Here is a 20000-nt window from a genome sequence, read left to right as displayed (position 1 = left end):
GTCCGTGCCGAACACATAATCTCCCCTAGTCCCATATACCTGCGCTCAGACCATAACCCTCCATTCCTTTCCCATCCATATAACTATCCAATTTATTTTTAAATGATAAAAACGAACCTGCCTCCACCACCTTCACTGGAAGCTCATTCCACACAGCTACCACTCTCTGAGTAAAGAAGTTCCCCCTCATGTTACCCCTAAACTTCAGTCCCTTAATTCTCAAGTCATGTCCCCTTGTTTGAATCTTCCCTACTCTCAGTGGGAAAAGCTTTTCCACGTCAACTCTGTCTATCCCTCTCATCATTTTAAAAACCTCTATCAAGTCCCCCTTAACCTTCTGCGCTCCAAAGAATAAAGCCCTAACTTGTTCAACCTTTCTCTGTAACTTAGTTGCTGAAACCCAGGCAACATTCTGGTAAATCTCCTCTGTTACATTGTTAACATTCTGGTAAATCTCCTCTGTTAACATTATACTGGAAGACATAAAAACTCCAACACGACCCTTTGAGGGAAGAGCTTTCTTGCCCTCTCTGTCCTACATAGAAACATAGACATAGAAAATTGGTGCAGGAGTAGGCCATTCGGCCCTTCGAGCCTGCACCGCCATTCAATATGATCATGGCTGATCATCCAACTCAGTATCCTGTACCTGCCTTCTCTCCATACCCCCTGATCCCTTTAGCCACAAGGGCCACATCTAACTCCCTCTTAAATATAGCAGTTAAATATACATGGGCGACCCCATATCCCAACACTGTGCCTTCCATTTCAATGTCTTCCATAATGGGGAATATCTGCACTAAATATCTACGGTGTTGAGCTCCCATATACCAGTTTATAGCTCACTTCACCTCATTCTGTTAAACACTGGACAGAAAATATCCATCCCACTTATTTTTTCCAAGCATTGGCAGCACGGTGGCGCAGCGGGTAGAGCTGCTGCCTCACAGCGCCGGAGACCCAGTTTTGATACTGACTGCGGGTGCTGTCTGTACGGAGTTTGTACGTTCTCCCCGTGACCTGCGCGGGTTTTCTCCGAGATCTTCGGCTTCCTCCCACACTCTAAAGACGTCCGGGTTTCTAGGTTAATTGGCTTGGTGTAAAAGTAAATTTGACTCTAGTGTGCAGGATAGCGTTAGTGTGCGGGGGTCGCTGGTCGGCACGGATGCGGTGGGCCGAAGGGCCTGTTTCTGCGCTGTATCTCTAAACTAAATGAAATTAAGATTAACCTTTGATTACAGGAATCCATCTAATCCCTCCTGTACATTGCCTTTAGGGTACATTCAGGAAAATTCCTAGATTCCGTTATCTAACGATTCAGACATCCCAATATTTCAGCTTTCAGCTCACCCGTTAGGGTTTGTTGTGTTCCCTTTAAACTCACAAGAAACAATATACGATTATACCAAGCCAATTAAAACCTACAAACCTGCACGTCTTTGGAGTGTGGGAGGAAACCAGAGCATCCGAAGAAAACCCACGCGGGTCACGGGGACAAACTCTGTACAGACAGCGCCCGTAGTCAGGATCGAACCGGGGTCTCTAGCTCTGTGAGGCAGCAACTCTACCGCTGCACCCCCCTGTACTCACTAGCTCTCTGAAGAATGGGCGATGCTCTTAAGATTCCTGCTGGTGTAGACATGGCGGATGCCGAGAAAGACCTTCTTGGAGGTGGAGGGCTGAGAATCTAGAGACACGAGTCTGAGAATTAGACAATAGACAATAGGTGCAGGAGTAGAGGCCATTCAGCCCTTCAAGCCAGCACCGCCATTCAATGTGACCATGGCTGATCATCCCCAAACCTGCACTGGCAACTGGGATAGAGATGACGAGAAATGTTCTCAAGGGGGAGTTGAAATATATTCCAAGCTGAGACTGAGTGACCTTATTTAACATTTAAGAAAGAACTGCAGATGCTGGAAAAATCGAAGAATGCTGGAGAAACTCAGCGGGTGAGGCAGCATCTATGGAGCGAAGGAAATAGGTGACGTTTCTTATCGATGTGTATTTAACACGCATTTAACACGACTGGGGAATGTGGAGTTGGGGGTGGGAGAGTGGATTCAAAGGTATCAGCTACAAATCCACTTATAGAGTAAGACCAGGCGTGATGTGGCTTCATCCTGTTCCTTTTCTGAATGTTCTGGTCTCCGTCCCCATCCACAACCTCCACATTATTCGTGTTTCTGGACTCCAACCTGGCTATCCATTTGAATGGGAGTTCGACACAAATTGCTGGAGTAACTCAGCGGCTCAGGCAGCATCTCCGGCAAAAAGGAATGGGTGACGTTTCGGGTCGACACCCTTCATCAGACTGAGAGTCGGGGAGGGGGAAACTAGAGGTATGGGGAAGGTACAGGACAAAAGCAGAGCCCGCATTGATGACTCGGGAATGGAGGAGCCCACAATGGTCCATTGTTGGCCGGGGGACGAGGTGATAACAAATGGATGTAGACGGCGAAATTAGCAAGAGGAATAGGGCGGGGGGAGGGACGGAGAGAGAGGGAATGCAATGGTTACGAAGTTAGAGATATCAATATTCATACTGCTGAATGCAGCATGCGACATGAATATTAACTTTGCTAACTTGAAGTAAGGCCACCTGATCCTTTTCTCCGGAGATGCTGCCTGACCCGCTGAGCTACTCCTGATATCTGTGTCTATCGTCCGTTCAAATGAAGTCCAAAAACTAATCGTGTGGATGTGTTCATGCTTACGGATGGGGAGAAGGTTGGAGAATGGGGTTGAGGGGGAAAGATAGATTTGGCCGTGGTTGAATGGCGGAGTAGACTTGATGGGCCGAATGGCCTGACTCTGCTCCTATAACTTATGAAACCAGCGTCTGCAGTTCCTACTTATCCATTTGAATGGCACAGCCTTCTGATGAGTCCGGAAATGCTACAGTTCCCCTCCCTTAAACGGGTACTGTTCCCTTACCTTGATCAGTGCAGGTGTCAGGGGTTATTGGGAGAAGGCAGGAGAATGAGGTTAGGAGGGAGGGATAGATCGGCCATGATTGAATGGCGGAGTAGACTTGATGGGCCGAATGGCCTAATTCTGCCCCTATCACTTATGACCTCAAAACAAAAATGCCTACCCAACCTTCTACATTGCAATAACCCAGACCTACATTGACACCCAGCCTAATGGAGGACATTTGCTACCTTCTGTACAGGGTCAGTCACGCGAGGAACAAGATTTTCTCCCACCCTCAACTGAGAGCAATCCTTTTTGAGCAAAGGAGGTGGAGGTCCACTAGAATATACATCTACACATTACACAAGAGAATGGCACTGAATACTAGCCTTCATCTCCTCTAAATGATGCCAGAGCTGGTGGCAAACATTGTACAAAGCTTTTTGTTTAATCTCTGGGCCAGATTCCTAACTCACAATAATTTAGTAACAATATTGCCCAGTTATCCTCTAACTCAGGAAAGTCTTTACTGCCAATGAAGGACAGGTGCCGCGGCAGACAGGAAGAGAGCGAGAGAAAGAGAGAGAGAAAAAGAGAGAGGGGAGGGGAGGGGGGTGGGGGTGGGGGTGGGGGTGGGGGTGCAGGAAAGAGGGGGATTCATGGGCGAGAGGGGGATCGCACAAGAGAAAGAAAACGTATGTGTGAGAGAGTGTGTGTGAGAGAGAGACTAATATGTGTGTGGGAGAGAGTGGGTGTGTGTGTGTATAAGGGAGAGAGATTGTGTGTGTGTGTGTGTACGTGTGTGTGTGTGTGCGTGTATGTGTATGTGTGTGTGTGTGTGTGTGTGCGCACTTGTGCACATGTGCGTGTGTGTGTGCGTGCGTGCGTGTGTGTGCGTGCGTGCGTGTGTGCGTGTGCATGTGTGCGTGTGTGTGTGCGTGCGTGTGTGCGTGCGTGTGTGCGTGCGTGTGCGTGTGTGTGTGTGCGTGCGTGTGTGTGCGTGTGTGTGTGTGTGTGCGTATGTGTGTGTGTGTGCGTATGTGTGTGTGTGCGTGTGTGTGTGTGCGTGCGTGTGTGTGTGTGTGCGTGTGTGTGTGTGCGTGCGTGTGTGTGTGTGGGAGAGAGCAGCGTTACTCATACCCCCCTCCCTGTGTCACTGCTGCTCACCGTTTGTACAGCTGTCGGTGAGGCTGAGAATTACAGGTCTCTTTGATCACTTCACCACAAGCACATAATCAGCTCACAATAAGATCAAGGAAGTTATGAAGACATCCCAGAATCCTGAAAACTCCTCATTTAGGACTTCAACAGAAGATGAGGAGTTTGGGCTCTTGGGATTTCCAATCTTGATGTGTAGAGATTTATAATGCTGTTAGATGCCAAAAAATGTCACCCCCTCCCCAGCCTGCAGTCCAGGATGTATTTCACAAGGGGGTGGGAGGGGGAGATGGGGAGGGAGGGGGGGGGGGGGGGGGCAGGGAAGACGGGGTACTCCTCAATACTGAAGCTGCACCTTGAGCCAGCAAGCAAGACGGGAATGGCCCTTTACACGAGCAGGCGATGTTCTAGATGAGGGTTTTACTCAGGTCGACTTTCATAGGCAGAGGACCCGCATCGTCCTCCTCCTCTCCACCCTGGATCGTCACCGTGATCACAGAGGACAGTCCGTACAGTGGAGGCTTCACCAAACTCTCCTCGTCACTACTGATGCTCAGAGGCTGCAAGCAAATTATAGAGAGGGAAAGAGAGAGAGAGGAAGAGAGAGGAAGAGAGAGGGGGAGAGAGGGAGAGAGGGGGGGAGAGGGGGAGAGAGAGAGAGGGGGTGGAGAGGGAGAAAGAGAGAGAGAAAGAGAGAGAAAATCAAAAGGTAAGCAATGCATTTTCATTGAACATTCCCAGTGCAAGTTACATATAGAGTAGCCACAACATGCTAGAGTAACTCAGCGGGTGAGGCAGCATCTCTGGAGAGAAGGAATGGGCAACGTTTCGGGTCAACACACCTCTTCAGACTGATGAAGGGTCTCGACCCGAAGCGTCACCTATTCCTTCTCTCCAGAGATGCTGCCTCACCCGCTGAGTTACTCCAGCATTTTGTGTCTACCTTCGATTTAAACCAGCATCTGCAGTTCCTTCTCACATCTGGAGTAATTGGGCAAAAGTAGTTGAGGCAGGTACTGTCACAATGTTTAAGAAACACTTAGACAGGTACACGGATAGTGGCGGAAGGAACTGCAGACGCTGGTTTACACCAAAGATGAGACACAAAATGCTGGAGTAACTCAGCGGGACAGACAGCATCTCTGGGGCGAAGGAATGGGTGACGTTTCAGGTGGAGACCCTTCTTCAGACTGAGAAACTGTGTGTCTACGTTAGGTACATGGATAGGACAAGTGTTGAGGGATATGGGCCAAGAGCAGGCAGGTGGGACTAGTGTAGGTGGGACATGTTGGTCCGTGTGGGCAAGTTGGGCCGAAGGGCCTGTTTGCACGCTGTCTGACTCGATAATACCCTCTCTGCAGTGACCCTTTAAATGCTCCCAGGGCAGGAACAACACTGGTTTTATATAGAGAGTAAAACTCCCTTGACACATCCCCATCAAACATGGCTGTCATGTTAAGCCAAACACAACTGGATATGCTGGCATTGGAGAGGGTCCAGAGGAGGTTTACGAGAATGATCCCAGGAATGGTTGGGTTAACGTATGATGAGCGTTTGACGGCACTGGGCCTGTACTCGCCGGAGTTTAGAAGGATGAGGGGAACCTCTTTGAAAGACCCTGGATAGAGTGGATGTGGAGAGGATATTTCCACTAGTGGGAGAGTCTAGGACCAGAGGTCACAACCTCAGAATAAACGGACGTACCTTTAGAATGGGGATGAGTCAGATGGTGGTGAATCTGTGGAATTATTCGCCACAGAAGGCTGTGGAGGCCAAGTCAATGGATATTTTTAAGGCGGAGATTGACAGATTCTTGATTAGTACGGGTGCCAGGGGTTATGGGGAGTGGGCAGGAGAATGGGGTTAGGAGGGAGAGATAGATCAGCCATGAGGGAGTACAGAGAAGGTTCACCAGACTGATTCCTGGGATGTCAGGACTTTCATATGAAGAAAGACTGGATAGACTCGGCTTGTACTCGCTAGAATTTAGAAGATTGAGGGGGGATCTTATAGAAACTTACAAAATTCTTCAGGGGTTGGACAGGCTAGATGCAGGAAGATTGTTCCCGATGTTGGGGAAGTCCAGAACAAGGGGTCACAGTTTAAGGGTAAGGGGGAAATCTTTTAGGACCAAGATGAGAAAAACATTTTTCACACAGAGAGTGGTGAGTCTGTGGAATTCTCTGCCACAGAAGGTAGTTGAGGCCACAGTTCATTGGCTATATTTAAGAGGGAGTTAGATGTGGCCCTTGTGGCTAAAGGTATCAGGGGGTATGGAGAGAAGGCAGGTACAGGATACTGAGTTGGATGATCAGCCATGATCATATTGAATGGCGGTGCAGGCTCGAAGGGCCGAATGGCCTCTACTCCTGCACCTATTTTCTATGTTTCAATGGTTGAACGGCGGAGTGGACTTGATGGGCCGAATGGCCTAATTCTGCTCCTAGAAGTTGAGAATGACCCACCTGCGACTTGACGTGCTGATCGGGGGCGGTCACCAAACTGGCGCAGCTCAGCCACAACATGACCGCGATTGACAAAACCAGGCAACCAGCCAGGATCCACCGGGGAAGCCCTGAGCGCCTGTGGACACAAAGGAGAGACAAGTCCAAGAGGCCTTGACCCACGGACAGACACAAAATGGTGGAGGAACTCAGTGGGTTCAGGGCAACCTCTGGAGAACATGGATAGGTGATGTTTTGGGCCGGGACCCTTCTTCAGACTGATCGTAAGGGTGGGGAGGGAAGTGGAAGCAAGAAAAGACCCCAGGACTCGTCCGGTGAATCCCTTCCTTCACTAAAGGTTGGTTAAACAGCTCCACGGTTCACTCCAATGTGGTGAGACTCCATCCACTCCTCACGCTGCCTCGGCAAGGCCAGCACCACAATCAAGGACCAGCCTCACCCCTGGTCACTCCCTCTTCTCCCCTCTCCCATTGGGCAAGAGGTACAGAAGTGTGAAAACGCACACCTCCAGATTCAGGGGCAGTTTCTTCCCGGCTGTTATCAGGCAACTGAACCATCCTATCACCCACTAGAGAGGGGCCCTGAGCTACTATCTACCTCACTGGTGACCCTCAGACTGTCTTTAATCGGACTTTATCTTGCATTTTATCATTTATCTGTACACTGTGGACGTCTCGGTTGCAATCATGCATTCTTTCCGCTGTTTGAGAAATAGTTAAGACAGGTACATGGATAGGACAGGTTTGGAGGGATATGGACCAAGCACAGGCAGGTGTGACTAGTGTAGCTGTGACATGTTGGCTGGTGTGGGCAAGTTGGGCTGAAGGGCCTGTTTCTACACTGCATCACTCTATGACTCTATCCACACGAGCGCGGTTAGATGTGAGTCGGACTCCCAGCGATGTGGGGACCTGCGATGTCAGCTGTCTTACCGTGACATGCAGCCCAGGAAGTCGTGCTGCGTCTGCAGGCCTTCTCCATCTGTGAGCTTCTCTTTCACCGCTGGCTCTGCGATCGCCCGACTGTCTGACTCCTTCCTCATTCCCTCAGCCGCAGCTGCACGCAACAAAGGAGATACTGGTCACCAAAGACCCTATAGCGGAGCAAGATAGACCACTCCTGCTAAATGCAATGGGTTGACGTGTAGTACGCAACGGAGCGGAACGTGGGCCTTTATTTCATCCATTTCCGTAACCGGACCTGACCCGACCCGACTCGCAGTGTAATCAACGTTGCGGGGGAACAGTTTGTGTTAATAAATTAAAATTCTGAAATTGAGAAGATTTTTACCAAAGAACTTTTATTTTTACGAGGATGTTTCCGTAACCGGCTTCCGTCTCCGCGCTAGTTATCCTACGGGATCTTTGGTGCGGAGACGGAAGCCGGTTACGGAAATGGGGCCGAAAATTACCCACGAATCTGCCCACGACCGTACTACGTCTTTTTCGTCGAGTGGACTATCTTGCTCGCTGTAGGGTCTTTGCCGGTCACAGTAAAGAAACTGCACGTGTTATTGGGGAGCGCGGAGCGGGGCCAGGCTGCAGCTTCCTGCCAGTTACCGAGGGCAACTACTGAGACGGGGAGGGGGTGACACACACACAATACGGGTCCACCACCGATTATCCGGCAACTGATGGACCGTCAACTCCTTTAACCCGGACAAAATTACCGGAGCGCGCTTCAAATCCCCCCTCGGATGTCGCCCCTGTAAATATGGCACCCGGGCCGATCTCGACCCCTCCGAGGTCGAATTTGCCCCCCTGCGGCCGTGGCTCTGGAACGCCGGCACAGCCAGAGCCGGGAGATCGGTTCCCACGGCCAACTTCCCGGTATCTCGGCCTGCCAAGGCCGTGACTTCTGTTGGACCGGCAGAACGGATAATACGACAAGGCTCTGGAACCAAGGGAGCCGGAGAATCCTGCGACATAGGAAAATCTGTGGCGGCTCATCGAGTCTACGCCAGCTCTCAGAACAATCCCATCTATCCCACTCCACATCTTATTTCCCTCAATCCCATCGACTTGAGACCGGGGTTCGATCCTGACCACGGGCGCCTGTCTGTATGGAGTTTGTACCTTCTCCCCGTGAGCCGTGTGGGTTTTCTCCGGGTGCTCTGGACTCATCGTGAAGTGGTGGACCTGTACCATCAACCTGCATGGATTCGATTCTTTGACACCACTCTGGATCAAGGGGAGGGGGGGGGGGGTCCTCATCCTTGATCAGAGGGTGGGCAACGCTTGCTCTTCATCATATCGTGGAACAGTGCCCTATACAAGCCCAATTCTCAATCCCATTTCACACAACAACTATCTAGAGGTGCAGCCGATAATCTAGTCCGATGTTCCTCAGATGGTACTGAGGGAGAGAAGACTAAAGATTAATTTCCACTGATGGGAGAGTCTAGGACTAGAGGTCACAGCCTCAGAATTCAAGGGCGTTCTTTTAGGAAGGAGATGAGGAGGAATTTCTTTAGTCAGAGGGAGGTGAATCTGTGGAATTCATTGCCACAGAAGGCTGTGGAGGACAAGTCAGTGGATATTTTTAAGGCAGAGATAGATAGATTCTTGATTAGTTCGAGTGTCAGGGGTTATGGGGAGAGGGCAGGAGAACGGGGTTAGGAGGAGGGAGAGATGGATCAGCCATGATTGAAAGGTAGAGTAGACTTGATGGGCCGAATGGCCTAATTCTGCTCCGATCATTTATGATCGAACAAGGCACCAAGTCTCGGATGGGATGTTAACACGTTAACTTGAGGCCCGCTCGGCCTATTTTAGTAAACGTAAGAGAAGCCATGATACCATTCCAGTAAGCAAAGGGGGTCTCTTGACCAACGTGGACCTCAGCTGATAAACAAACCAGGCCAACTCTCTCCAGGCTGAAACCTTGCACAAACTGCTGACTCTACCATCTTTGCAAACACCATTTTAGAAAGACGAGGGGGGGACCTCATTGATGCTTACAGAATAGGGAAAGGCCTGGATGGAGTGGATGTGGAGAGGATGTTTCCACTTGTGGGAGAGTCTAGCACCAACGGCCACAGCCTCAGATTACTTTTAGAGGAGATGGGGAGGAATTTCTTTAGGCAGAGGATGGTGAATCTGTGGAATTCATTGCCACAGACAGCGGTGGAGGCCAAGCCTTTGTATTTTTAAAGTGGAGAATGATAGGAGTGTGATTAGTGGAGGTGTCAAAGGCAGGGGAATGTGGGCCGAAGCCTGTTTCCACACTGTATTGTATGGTGTAGGAGACTAGATGGGCCGAATGGCCTAATGGCCGAGGACTTATGAACATGTTTTATCAACCCCGAATGACTGACAGTCCAGTTTAGTTTAGAGATACAGTGTGGAAACAGGCCCTTCGGCCCACCGAGTCCGTGCAGACCAGCGATCCCTGCACATTAACACACACCAGGGACAATGTACACACACACCAAGCCAATTAACCTTCATGCCTGTATGCCTTTGGAGCGTGGGGGGGAATCGCACGCGGGTCACGGGGAGAAACGTACAAACTCCGCACAGACAAGCACCCCGTAGTCGGGATCGAACCCGGGTCTCCGGCGCTGCAAGCGCTGTAAGGCAGCAACTCTACCGCTGCGCCACAAGTCCTGGCCCCTCTGATGGAGGAGAACATTCCCTGTTCACTCCGGCAACGCACCTGGCCGCGGTTCCGGCGTTGCCAGGGCCATCCGTGGCGTCGGCAGCTCCTCCTCCTGGACTCCGGGGATCCCGTCCTGGGGATTCTCAGTCTCGTTGGGCAGCGAGGGCTCCAGGTCCAGGGACGAGAAGTCCACTTCCAGGTTTGCCTAGGGGGGGAACAGACATTAGCTCAGGTCCAGGATGGGAGGGAGTGTGTGAAGGGGGCAGAGTATTGGGGTCTGAGTTGGGGAAGACACTGGAGAGAGAGGGGGCTGGTGTCAGGGGAGGGGGCCAGTGGAAGATCAGAGAGGGGAGCATGTACAAGGAGGGATGGAGGTGTGGTGCCAGAGATGGCAATACGCAGTGGCTTTTAGTTTTAGAGATACAGCGCGGAAACAGGCCCTTCGGCCCACCGGGTCTGCGCCGACCAGCGATCCCCGCACACTGACACTATCCTACACCCACTAGGGACAATATTTACATTTGCACCCAGCCAATTAACCCACAAACCTGCACGTCTATGGAGTGCGAGAGGAAGCCGAAGATCTCGGCGTAAACCCACGCAGGTCACGCAGGGGGAGAGCGCACGAACTCCGCGCAGACAAGCACCCCGTAGTCGGGATCGAACCCGGGTCTCCGGCGCTGCATTTCGCTGTAAGGCAGCAACTCTACCGCTTCGCCACCGTGCCGCCCCCTTGGCGCTGCGGTAAGAGTTGCTGCCTTGCAGCGAATGCAGCGCCGGAGACCCGGGTTCGATCCCGCCTACGGGTGCCGTCTGCGCGGAGTTCGCGCGTTCTCCACCCCCCGCGACCTGCGTGGGTTTCCTCCGGGCGCTCCGGTTGACTCCCTCACATCCAAAGACGTGCGAGGTTTGTAGGTTAATGCATAAACAACCGTAAATTGCCCCTCATGTGGAGGACAGTGCTCGTGGCCAGCAGGGAATCGGTGGGCTGAAGGGCCTGTTTCCACGCTGCATCTCCAAAATATAAGTGCCAGCGAATGGTGTGGTGTTGGCTGGGGGTCTGCGGGACATGGTTGGTGCGGAGAGTGGATGCAGGGAGGTCTGGTGAATGTAGGTTGGGGGGGGGGGGGGGGGCAAGGTGCTGAAAGCTCCAATACCTGAACCAAAACCTTTGGTGTTTATAGGTTGATGAGGTGTGAATTTGATGACCTGTGGGTTGGTTCGCTGTTTGGTGGTTTAGGGGTTTCATGAGTTTTTGGGGGGTTAGGTGTTTCTTCCCAGCTCAAACAACAGGACATGACTTCAGAATTAAGGGACAGAAGTTTAGGGGTAACATGAGGGGGAACTTCTTTACTCAGAGAGTGGTAGCGGTGTGGAATGAGCTTCCAGTGGAAGTGGTGGCGGCAGGTTCGTTGGTATCATTTTAAAATAAATTGGATAGGCATATGGATGAGAAGGGAATGGAGGGTTATGGTATGAGTGCAGGCAGGTGGGACTAAGGGAAAAAAGTTGTTCGGCACGGACTTGTAGGGCCGAGATGGCCTGTTTCCATGCTGTAATTGTTATATGGTTATATGGTTATATGGTTATTAGGCAACTGAACCATGCTCCCAACCACTAGAGAGCAGGTAGACAAAATTGCTGGAGAAACTCAGCGGGTGCGGCAGCATCTATGGAGCGAAGGAAATAGGCAACGTTTCGGGAAGGAAATAGGCAACGTTTCGGCCCGAAACCCGGAAGGGTTTCGGGACGAAACGTTGCCTATTTCCTTCGCTCCATAGATGCTGCCGCACCCGCTGAGTTTCTCCGCTTTCGATTCTCCAGCATCTGCAGTTCCTTCTTCAACTAGTGAGCAGTCCTGAGCCACCACCCACCACACTGGAGACCCTCGGACTATCTCTGATCGGACTTAATTAGCTTCATCTTGCACTAAACGCTATTCCCCTTGTCATGTATCTGTACACTGTGGACGGCTCGATTGTAATCATGTATTATCTCTCCGCTGGTGGGATCGCACGCAACAAAAGATTTTTTTCCCTGTTACCTCAGTGTACGTGACAACAAACTAAACCGTCAGGGGGTTACGGGGAGAAGGCAGGTACGGGATACTGAGTTGGATGATCCGCCATGATCATATTGAATGGCGGTGCAGGCTCGAAGGGCCGAATGGCCTACTCCTGCACCTATTGTCTATGTTTCTATGAGATGAGGAGGAATTTCTTTAGTCAGAGGGATGGTGAATCTGTGGAATTCATTGGCACACAAGGCTGTGGAGGCCAAGTCAGTGGATATTTTGAAGGCAGGGATAGATAGATTCTTGATTAGTATGCGTGTCAGGGGTTATGGGGAGAAGGCAGGAGAATGGGGTTGAGATGGAGAGATAGATCAGCCATGATTGAACGGCGGATTGGACTTGATGGGCCGAATGGGCTACTCCTGCTCACTTTATGAACTCAACTCAGCTCGCCGCGGAGATTTGCGTTTGCGTGGCACGGTTCACCAAGGGCGTGCGGTGAAGGGGTTGCTTTACCTGGAAGACCACCACCTTGCCATCGTCAGCCTGCAGGTAGAAGGTCCAGGTGGAAGAGATAAAACTCTGGGCTGAGTTGACAAAGTCGCTGCACAGGTTGGACACGTAGTGGATGAGGGAGAAGGAGGGGGTCTCAGACGTCGACGCCAGGAGCTGCGGGAAATACAGAGAGTTTTACTCCCAGCGGTGGCGCAGCGGGTGGAGCTGCTGCCTCACAGCGCCGGGGGACCCGGGTTCCAGCCCGACTACGGGTGCTGCCTGTACAGAGTTTGTACGTTCTCCCCGTGACCAGTCTGGGATTTCTCCGAGATCTTCGGTTAGTGTAGCGTTGGTATGCACTGGGTGGGCCGAAGGGCCTGTATCCGCGCTGTATCTCTAGACTAAACTAAACTAAACCAAACTAAGCGGCACTATTGTGAAGCAACAGAGTGGACTAACTCAACGGGTCGGTGGTGGCAGTGGCTAGGCCATGTTTCAGGTCAGGACCTTTCTTCAGACTCAGTTGCAAAGAGAGGGAGAGAGGGAGAGTCTCACAGAACCACGTCAGAGAGAGGAGAACACGGAGAGAGGCGTCGGGTCGCCGGGCCGACCGGAATGGAGGCAGCGGCCACATCGGGCCTTCGCTAACGGCTGAAGCGTGGACGGTAAAATAACGCCAAAATGGTGTCTCTTGCTTCTAGACTCAGTGGGCTGTCCTGTACATTCTGTACTAACCCTAGAATGGCGCTTATGTCTGCTGATAGTCTAGCTGACCTGTACGCCGTAAATGCATTTCACTGCACCTGGTACAAGTGACAATGAAGACACCATCGAGTCGGGAGGAGCTCAGATTTTCTTCGTGAAATGCCTCCTCAGATGGAGGTGAAATATTTCACATAATTTATGAGGATGTTGCCAGGACTAGAGGCTGTGAGATATAGGGAGGTTGAGCAGGCTGGGACTCCATTCCCTGGAGCGCAGGAGGATGAGGGGTGATCTTAGAGAGTTGTACAAATTCACGAGAGGAAGAGATCGGGTAGACGCACAGAGTCTCTTGCCCGGAGCTGGGGATTTGAGGACCAGAGGATGTAGGTGAAGGGGCAACGATTTAATAGGAATCTGAGGGGTAACATTTCCACAAAAATGGTGGTGGGTGTATGGAACAATCTGGTAGAGGAAGTAGTTGAGGCTGGGACTATCCCAACATTTAAGAAACAGTTAGACAGGTACATGGATCGGACAGGTTTGGAGGGATATGGGCCAAACGCGGGCAGGTGGGACATGTAGATGGGACATTGGCCGGTGTGTGGGCAAGGTAAGGGCCTGTCCCATTGGCGATTACTTTCGGCGACTGCCGGCGTCATTGACTGACGTATCAGGTCACCGGAAAAGCCGCGGCGTGACGGCGTACTGACGAGCGGTGTCTCCTCCAGCGTCGCAACATTTTTTTTGTCGCCGCTGGGTTTAGAAATGTTCAAAATCTTTTGGCGATGCTGATATGACGCCGGCAGTCGCCGAAAAAATCGGCCAAGTGCGACAGGCCCTTGAGGCCGAAGGCCCTGTTTCCACACTGTTGTTTATGGGTTTTGTTTTGTCCAAATTGGCTGTCAACTTGCCTACTTTAGCGCCAATGAAATGTGTTTTTGAAGTCCGTGGAGGTTCTGTCTGTAGCTCAAGTCAACCCAGCAGGTTTCTCTCCAGGTGCCTGTCTCTCCACGCTTTGCCTCGCGTTTCGCCACGCTTCACGTTCCACGCCCCACCCCCCCACTGAGTCCAGCCCGCACGCTGAGTCCAGCCCGCACACTGAGTCCACCGCACGGGACATTACCTGTTTCTGTCTCCTCTCTGCCTCCAGGAACTGCTCCCTGCAGCCGGTGGTACACCCGTACTGCTCATCTGTCTGCCTGTACGCCTCCAGGCACGCTGTACACACAAGCACATAGCACAGGCTTATTATTCACAAACATACAAAATAGGTGCAGGAGTAGAGGCCATTCAGCCCTTCGAGCCAGCACTGTCATTCAATATGATCATGGCTGATCATCCAAAATCAGTACCCCGTTCCTGCTTTCTCCCCATATCCCTTGATATCGTTAGCCCCAAGAGCTATATCTAACTCTCTCTTGAATACATATGATTAAACATAGAAACAGTGAAAAATAGGTGCAGGAGTAGGCCGTTCGGCCCTTCGAGCTAGCACCGCCATTCAATATGATCATGGCTGATCATCTAAAATCAGTGCCCCGTTCCTGCGTTTTCCCCATATTCCATGATCCAATGCATTTCGTTGTCTCTGTACTGTACACGGACAATGACAATTAAAGTTGAATCTGAATCTGATCTGATCTGATTCATTTATCCCTATGTGGCAGAGAATTCCACAGATTCACAACCCTCTGGGTGAAAATGTTTTATCTCATCACAGTCCTAAGTGGCCGACCCCGTATTCTTAAACCTTGACCCCTGGTTTTTGGACTCCCCCAAACATGAGGAACATTTTTCCTGCATCTAGCCTGTCCAATCCCTTATTGCAGGAAGAAAAGATTCCTTCCTCCCTCTGCCCCGAACGGGGTTGTGCGGAAAAGGTAGATCAGGCATGATTGAATGGCGGAGTAGAGACCTGATGGGCTGAATGGCCTGATCCTGCTCCGCTCACCCCTGATGGAAGATTACATTCCCTGGTGAACCAGATGGCTTTGAACATGAGACAGCAGCTTCACTGATATTCCACCTCAATATAATCATCTAAATCCCCCTGCTGCTGAACCCGCCTCTGGGTCGATGGTCAAAGACTCCACCTGCTGGTTCAGGAATGTAACCATTATCTTTCCAGGAGGGTCAGTCACTGGAGAACACGGTGGCGTGTACAGCGGTAGAGTTGCTGCCTTACAGCGAATGCAGCGCCGGAGACCCGGGTTCGATCCCGACTACGGGATGCACGTCTTTGGGATGTGGGAGGAAACCAGAGCACCCGGAGAAAACACACGCAGTCACGGGGAGAACGTACAAACTCCGTACAGACAGCACCCGTAGTCAGGATCGAACCCAGGTCTCTGGCGCTGTGAGGCATCAACTCTAATAGGTTATTCCCTTACCCTGTATCTGTACACTGTGCATGGCTCGATGGTAATCGATGGACCAGGCTTGTATTCACTGGAGTTTAGAAGGATGAGGGGGTGGATCTTATAGAGACATATAAAATTATAAAAGGACTGGACAAGCTAGATGCAGGAAAAATGTTCCCAATGTTGGGCGAGTCCAGAACCAGGGGCCACAGTCTTAGAATAAAGGGGAGGCCATTTAAGACTGAGGTGAGAAAAAACATTTTCACCCAGAGAGTTGTGAATTTGTGGAATTCCCTGCCACAGAGGGCAGTGGAGGCCAAGTCACTGGATGGATTTAAGAAAGAGTTAGATGGAGCTCTAGGGGCTAGTGGAGTCAAGGGATATGGGGAGATTGATTGAGGACGAAATGCCATGATCACAATGAATGGCGGTGCTGTCTCCAAGGGCCGAATGGCCTCCCCCTGCACTTATTTTCCATGTATCTATGTATCTATGTAATCATGTATAGTCTTTCCGCTGACTGGTTAGCGCGCAACGAAAGCTTTTCACTGTACCTCGGCGCATGTGACAATAAACTAAACTGCCGCGCCACCGTGAGGCCCAGTCAGTTGCAGGGAAGGTGATGGGACTGTGGAATTCCTTGGGATTCGGGATAATGAATTTGGTGCCAGGGCTCACCTGCCTCACACTCGGCTCTGGTGCTGTTCAAACCACTGATTCCATCCACAAACTGGCAGATGGAGAGAAGCCGGCATCCACGCTGGCAGGCGATCGTGTCCTGCAGGGGGACACAGCAACAGACATCACTTAGCAAATAGCACGCACACTGTTTTAAAAAAAAAAAATCAAAAAATGTATTCAATTATTAAGAAAAATGTAGACTCCTCCTAATAGGTAAACAAGACCAAAGGGTTTCGACCCGAAACGTGGACAGAAATGCTGGAGAAACTCAGCGGGTGCAGCAGCATCTATGGAGCGAAGGAAATAGGCAACGTTTCGGGCTGGAACCCTTGAAGGAAATAGGCAACGTTTCGGGCCGAAACCCGGAAGGGTTTCGTCCCGAAACGTTGCCTATTTCCTTCGCTCCATAGATGCTGCTGCACCCGATAAGTTTCTCCAGCATGTGTGGGGGGAATAATAACTAGGATTAGTATAACGTGTAGGAAAGAACTGCAGATGCCGGCTTAAATCTAAGGTAGACACACAAAATGCTGGAGTAACTCAGCGGGACAGGCAGCATCAATGGAGAGAAGGAATGGATGACGTTTCGGGTCGAGACCCCTGAAGTCTGGAGAAGGGTCTCGACCCGAAACATCACCGATTCCTTCTCTCCAGTGATGCTGCCTGTCCCGCTGAGTTACTCCAGCTTTTTGTGTGTCTACCTAAGACTAATTGATACAGGATTTGTATAAATGGGTGGTTGATGGTAGACAAAAATGCTGGAGAAACTCAGCGGGTGCAGCAGCATCTATGGAGCGAAGGAAATAGGCAACGTTTCGGGACGAAACCCTTCCGGGTTTCGGCCCGAAACGTTGCCTATTTCCTTCAAGGGTTCCAGCCCGAAACGTTGCCTATTTCCTTCGCTCCATAGATGCTGCTGCACCCGCTGAGTTTCTCCAGCTTTTTTGTCTACCTTCGATTTTCCAGCATCTGCAGTTCCTTCTTAAAAAATTCTTAACGAGTTGGGTCTCCATTTATTGATTTTTGTTGGATTCTTGTGGTGCAACAGTATCGTAAAAAGCAAATGTTTCAGGTCTGGGTGAAAGATGATCGACAATGTGAAAACTCATCTCCTTGCGTCTATCTGTTCATCTCTCTCCTGCTCTTTCTTCTGGCTTATTTATTTTCCTCTCTATCTCTTTCCCCTTTGTTTTTATACACACTACACTTTTCTCTACTCCCTACTATCTCTATCTTTCTTATCTCTTTAAAAAAATTTAAATTAAAAAATGAAAAAAAGAAAAATGTTGAAATGGAACAGAACTCACCGCCATAGTACAAGACAAACAAATATAGTCATAGCCCTGACCCACAGTGCCAGTTCATTCCAAGAGCTCTCCCGAGATTTAAAAAAAATCAAGCTCGTGGTAAGCATAGAAACATAGAAAATAGGTGCAGGAGTAGGCCATTCGGCCCTTTGAGCCTGCACCGCCATTCGATATGATCATGGCTGATCATCCAACTCAGTATCCCATCCCCTGCCTTCTCTCCATACCCCCCCTGATCCCTTTAGCCACAAGGGCCACATCTAACTCCCTCTTAAATATAGCCAATGAACTGTGGCCTCAACTACCTTCTGTGGCAGAGAATTCCACAGATTCACCACTCTCTGTGTGAAAAATGTTTTTCTCATCTCGGTCCTAAAAGATTTCCCCCTTATCCTCAAACTGTGACCCCCTAGTTCTGGACTTCCCCAACATCGGGAACAATCTTCCTGCATCTAGCCTGTCCAACCCCTTAAGAATTGTGTACGTTTCTATAAGCACGGAGAATGAACGTAGCGGGTACGTTAGAGCTCAGGGACGTCTCTTAACGGCTCGTAACGCTAACGGCAGGTAAGCTCGGGAAGACTCGTGAAGATTTTTCAACATGTTGCAAAATGTCCACGAGAGCCCCGAGTACCGACGAGCGGCCATTACCGTAAATCTCCGAGTTCGAATCAGGGCCAAACTCGGGGAGAACTCTTGGAATGAACTCGTAGCGTGGGACAGGGGTTTAAGTAAACTACTGTACAACTATGTTACACTCCTTGTCATGGATGCATTCCACCCCCCAGGGTGCCCGCGGACAGGGCGCAGTCAGTCCCGGGATGACAGATGGCACAATGGGCTAAGTGTTCGGCTGGCAACCGGAAGGTAGCCGGTTCGAATCCCGCTTGGAGTGCATACTGTCGTTGTGTCCTTGGGCAAGGCACTTCACCCACCTTTGCCTGTGTGTGAATGTGTGCGAGTGATTGGTGGTGGTCGGAGGGGCCGTAGGGGCAGAATGGTAGCCACGCTTCCGTCAGTCTGCCCCAGGGCAGCTGTGGCTACAGAAATAGCTTACCACCACCGAGTGTGACTGAGGAGTGAATGAATAATGCGATGTAAAGCGCCTTGAGTATTAGAAAGGCGCTATATAAATCCCATCCATTATTATTATTAGTCCCTCTCTAACGCCACCCGGGCACGGACCTAACCCAACAACACGTACGCTGGGTGTTCCAAGTACAATTTAGACTTTAGAGACACAGAGTGGAAACAGGTCCAGCGAGCACCTCCACCCCCCCCCCACCCCCCACCAGCCATCACCCCACACACTCGTTTAGTTTAGAGATACAGCGCAGAATCTGGGACTTTGGACCACCGAGTCCGCACCGACCAGCGATCCCCGTACACCAGCACCACCCTACACACACTAGGGACAATAATACTCAATAGACAATAGGTGCAGGATTTGGCCATTCGGCCCTTCGAGCCAGCACCGCCATTCAATGTGATCATGGCTGATCATCCCCAATCAGTACCCCGTTCCTGCCTTCTCCCCATATCCCCTGACTCCGCTATCTTTAAGAGCCCTATCTAGCTCTCTCTTGAAAGCCCTGTACACAATATACTACTGACTAATCGAACCCGGGTCTCTGGCGCTGTGAGGCAGCAGCACTACCTGCTGCGCCACTGTGCTGCCCCGATTTTAATGTAAATTGAATACAAATTGATGTACTTGCACCAGTGATTGGATGGAAGCTGGGTGTTAATTTTCTCCTGTGAAGGCAGAGGGACTGCGCGGAGAGAGTCTATGTCGGCTCTTCCCCAGTGTATGGCACCAGATGGTGAGCTGGTACATCACAGCCACCTCCATCTCGCACTCACTCACACAATGGGATGTGTGGTGCAGCTACCAGCTTCACAGTACTGGCACACCACACCGCACCGCACCACACCACCTGCGGGCACAGATCAATCAGGAGGCAGCCTTCACTCTGCCCAGCCATCACATTGAAGGTCTCGCCGACTCGAACCTTCGCAGCCGGCTGGAGCAGCTCGTCTCTACCACTCACTGGGAGACGGGCTGCTGCAGACAAGCTTTGCAATCAATCCACTCCATTCTCATTCCAAAGACAGACACAAAATGCTGGAGTAACTCAGCGGGACAGGCAGCGTCTCTGGGGAGAAGGAATGGGTGACGTCTCGGGTCCAGACCCTTCCTCAGGCGCCTACATCTTGGTTCCAGTTTGATCAGTGTTTGCAAAATACAGGGCACAAATAGCACAGGCATTTCACCCTTCCTCCCCCCTCACCCCCCCCC

At 50.9% G+C, this 20000-nt stretch overlaps 1 protein-coding gene across 1 annotated transcript; it reads right to left on the bottom strand.

Annotated features, from left to right (window-relative positions):
- Window positions 1-4106: 4106 nt before the first annotated feature.
- On the bottom strand, window positions 4107-17707 carry tmem59l (transmembrane protein 59 like). The gene is made up of 8 exons (XM_033047199.1): window positions 17702-17707; window positions 16392-16539; window positions 14477-14571; window positions 12670-12822; window positions 10197-10344; window positions 7472-7595; window positions 6540-6657; window positions 4107-4634 (listed from the first exon to the last, which is right to left on the bottom strand). Exons 1-8 carry the CDS (start codon window positions 17705-17707, stop codon window positions 4482-4484), a joined length of 945 nt encoding a protein of 314 aa, XP_032903090.1. The 3' UTR covers window positions 4107-4481.
- Between the last annotated feature and the right edge of the window lie 2293 nt (window positions 17708-20000).

This window comes from Amblyraja radiata, chromosome 29, assembly GCF_010909765.2.
Source record: "Amblyraja radiata isolate CabotCenter1 chromosome 29, sAmbRad1.1.pri, whole genome shotgun sequence".
Taxonomy (NCBI): Eukaryota; Metazoa; Chordata; class Chondrichthyes; order Rajiformes; family Rajidae; genus Amblyraja; species Amblyraja radiata.
This window is presented reverse-complemented; position numbering and strand designations above follow the sequence as displayed.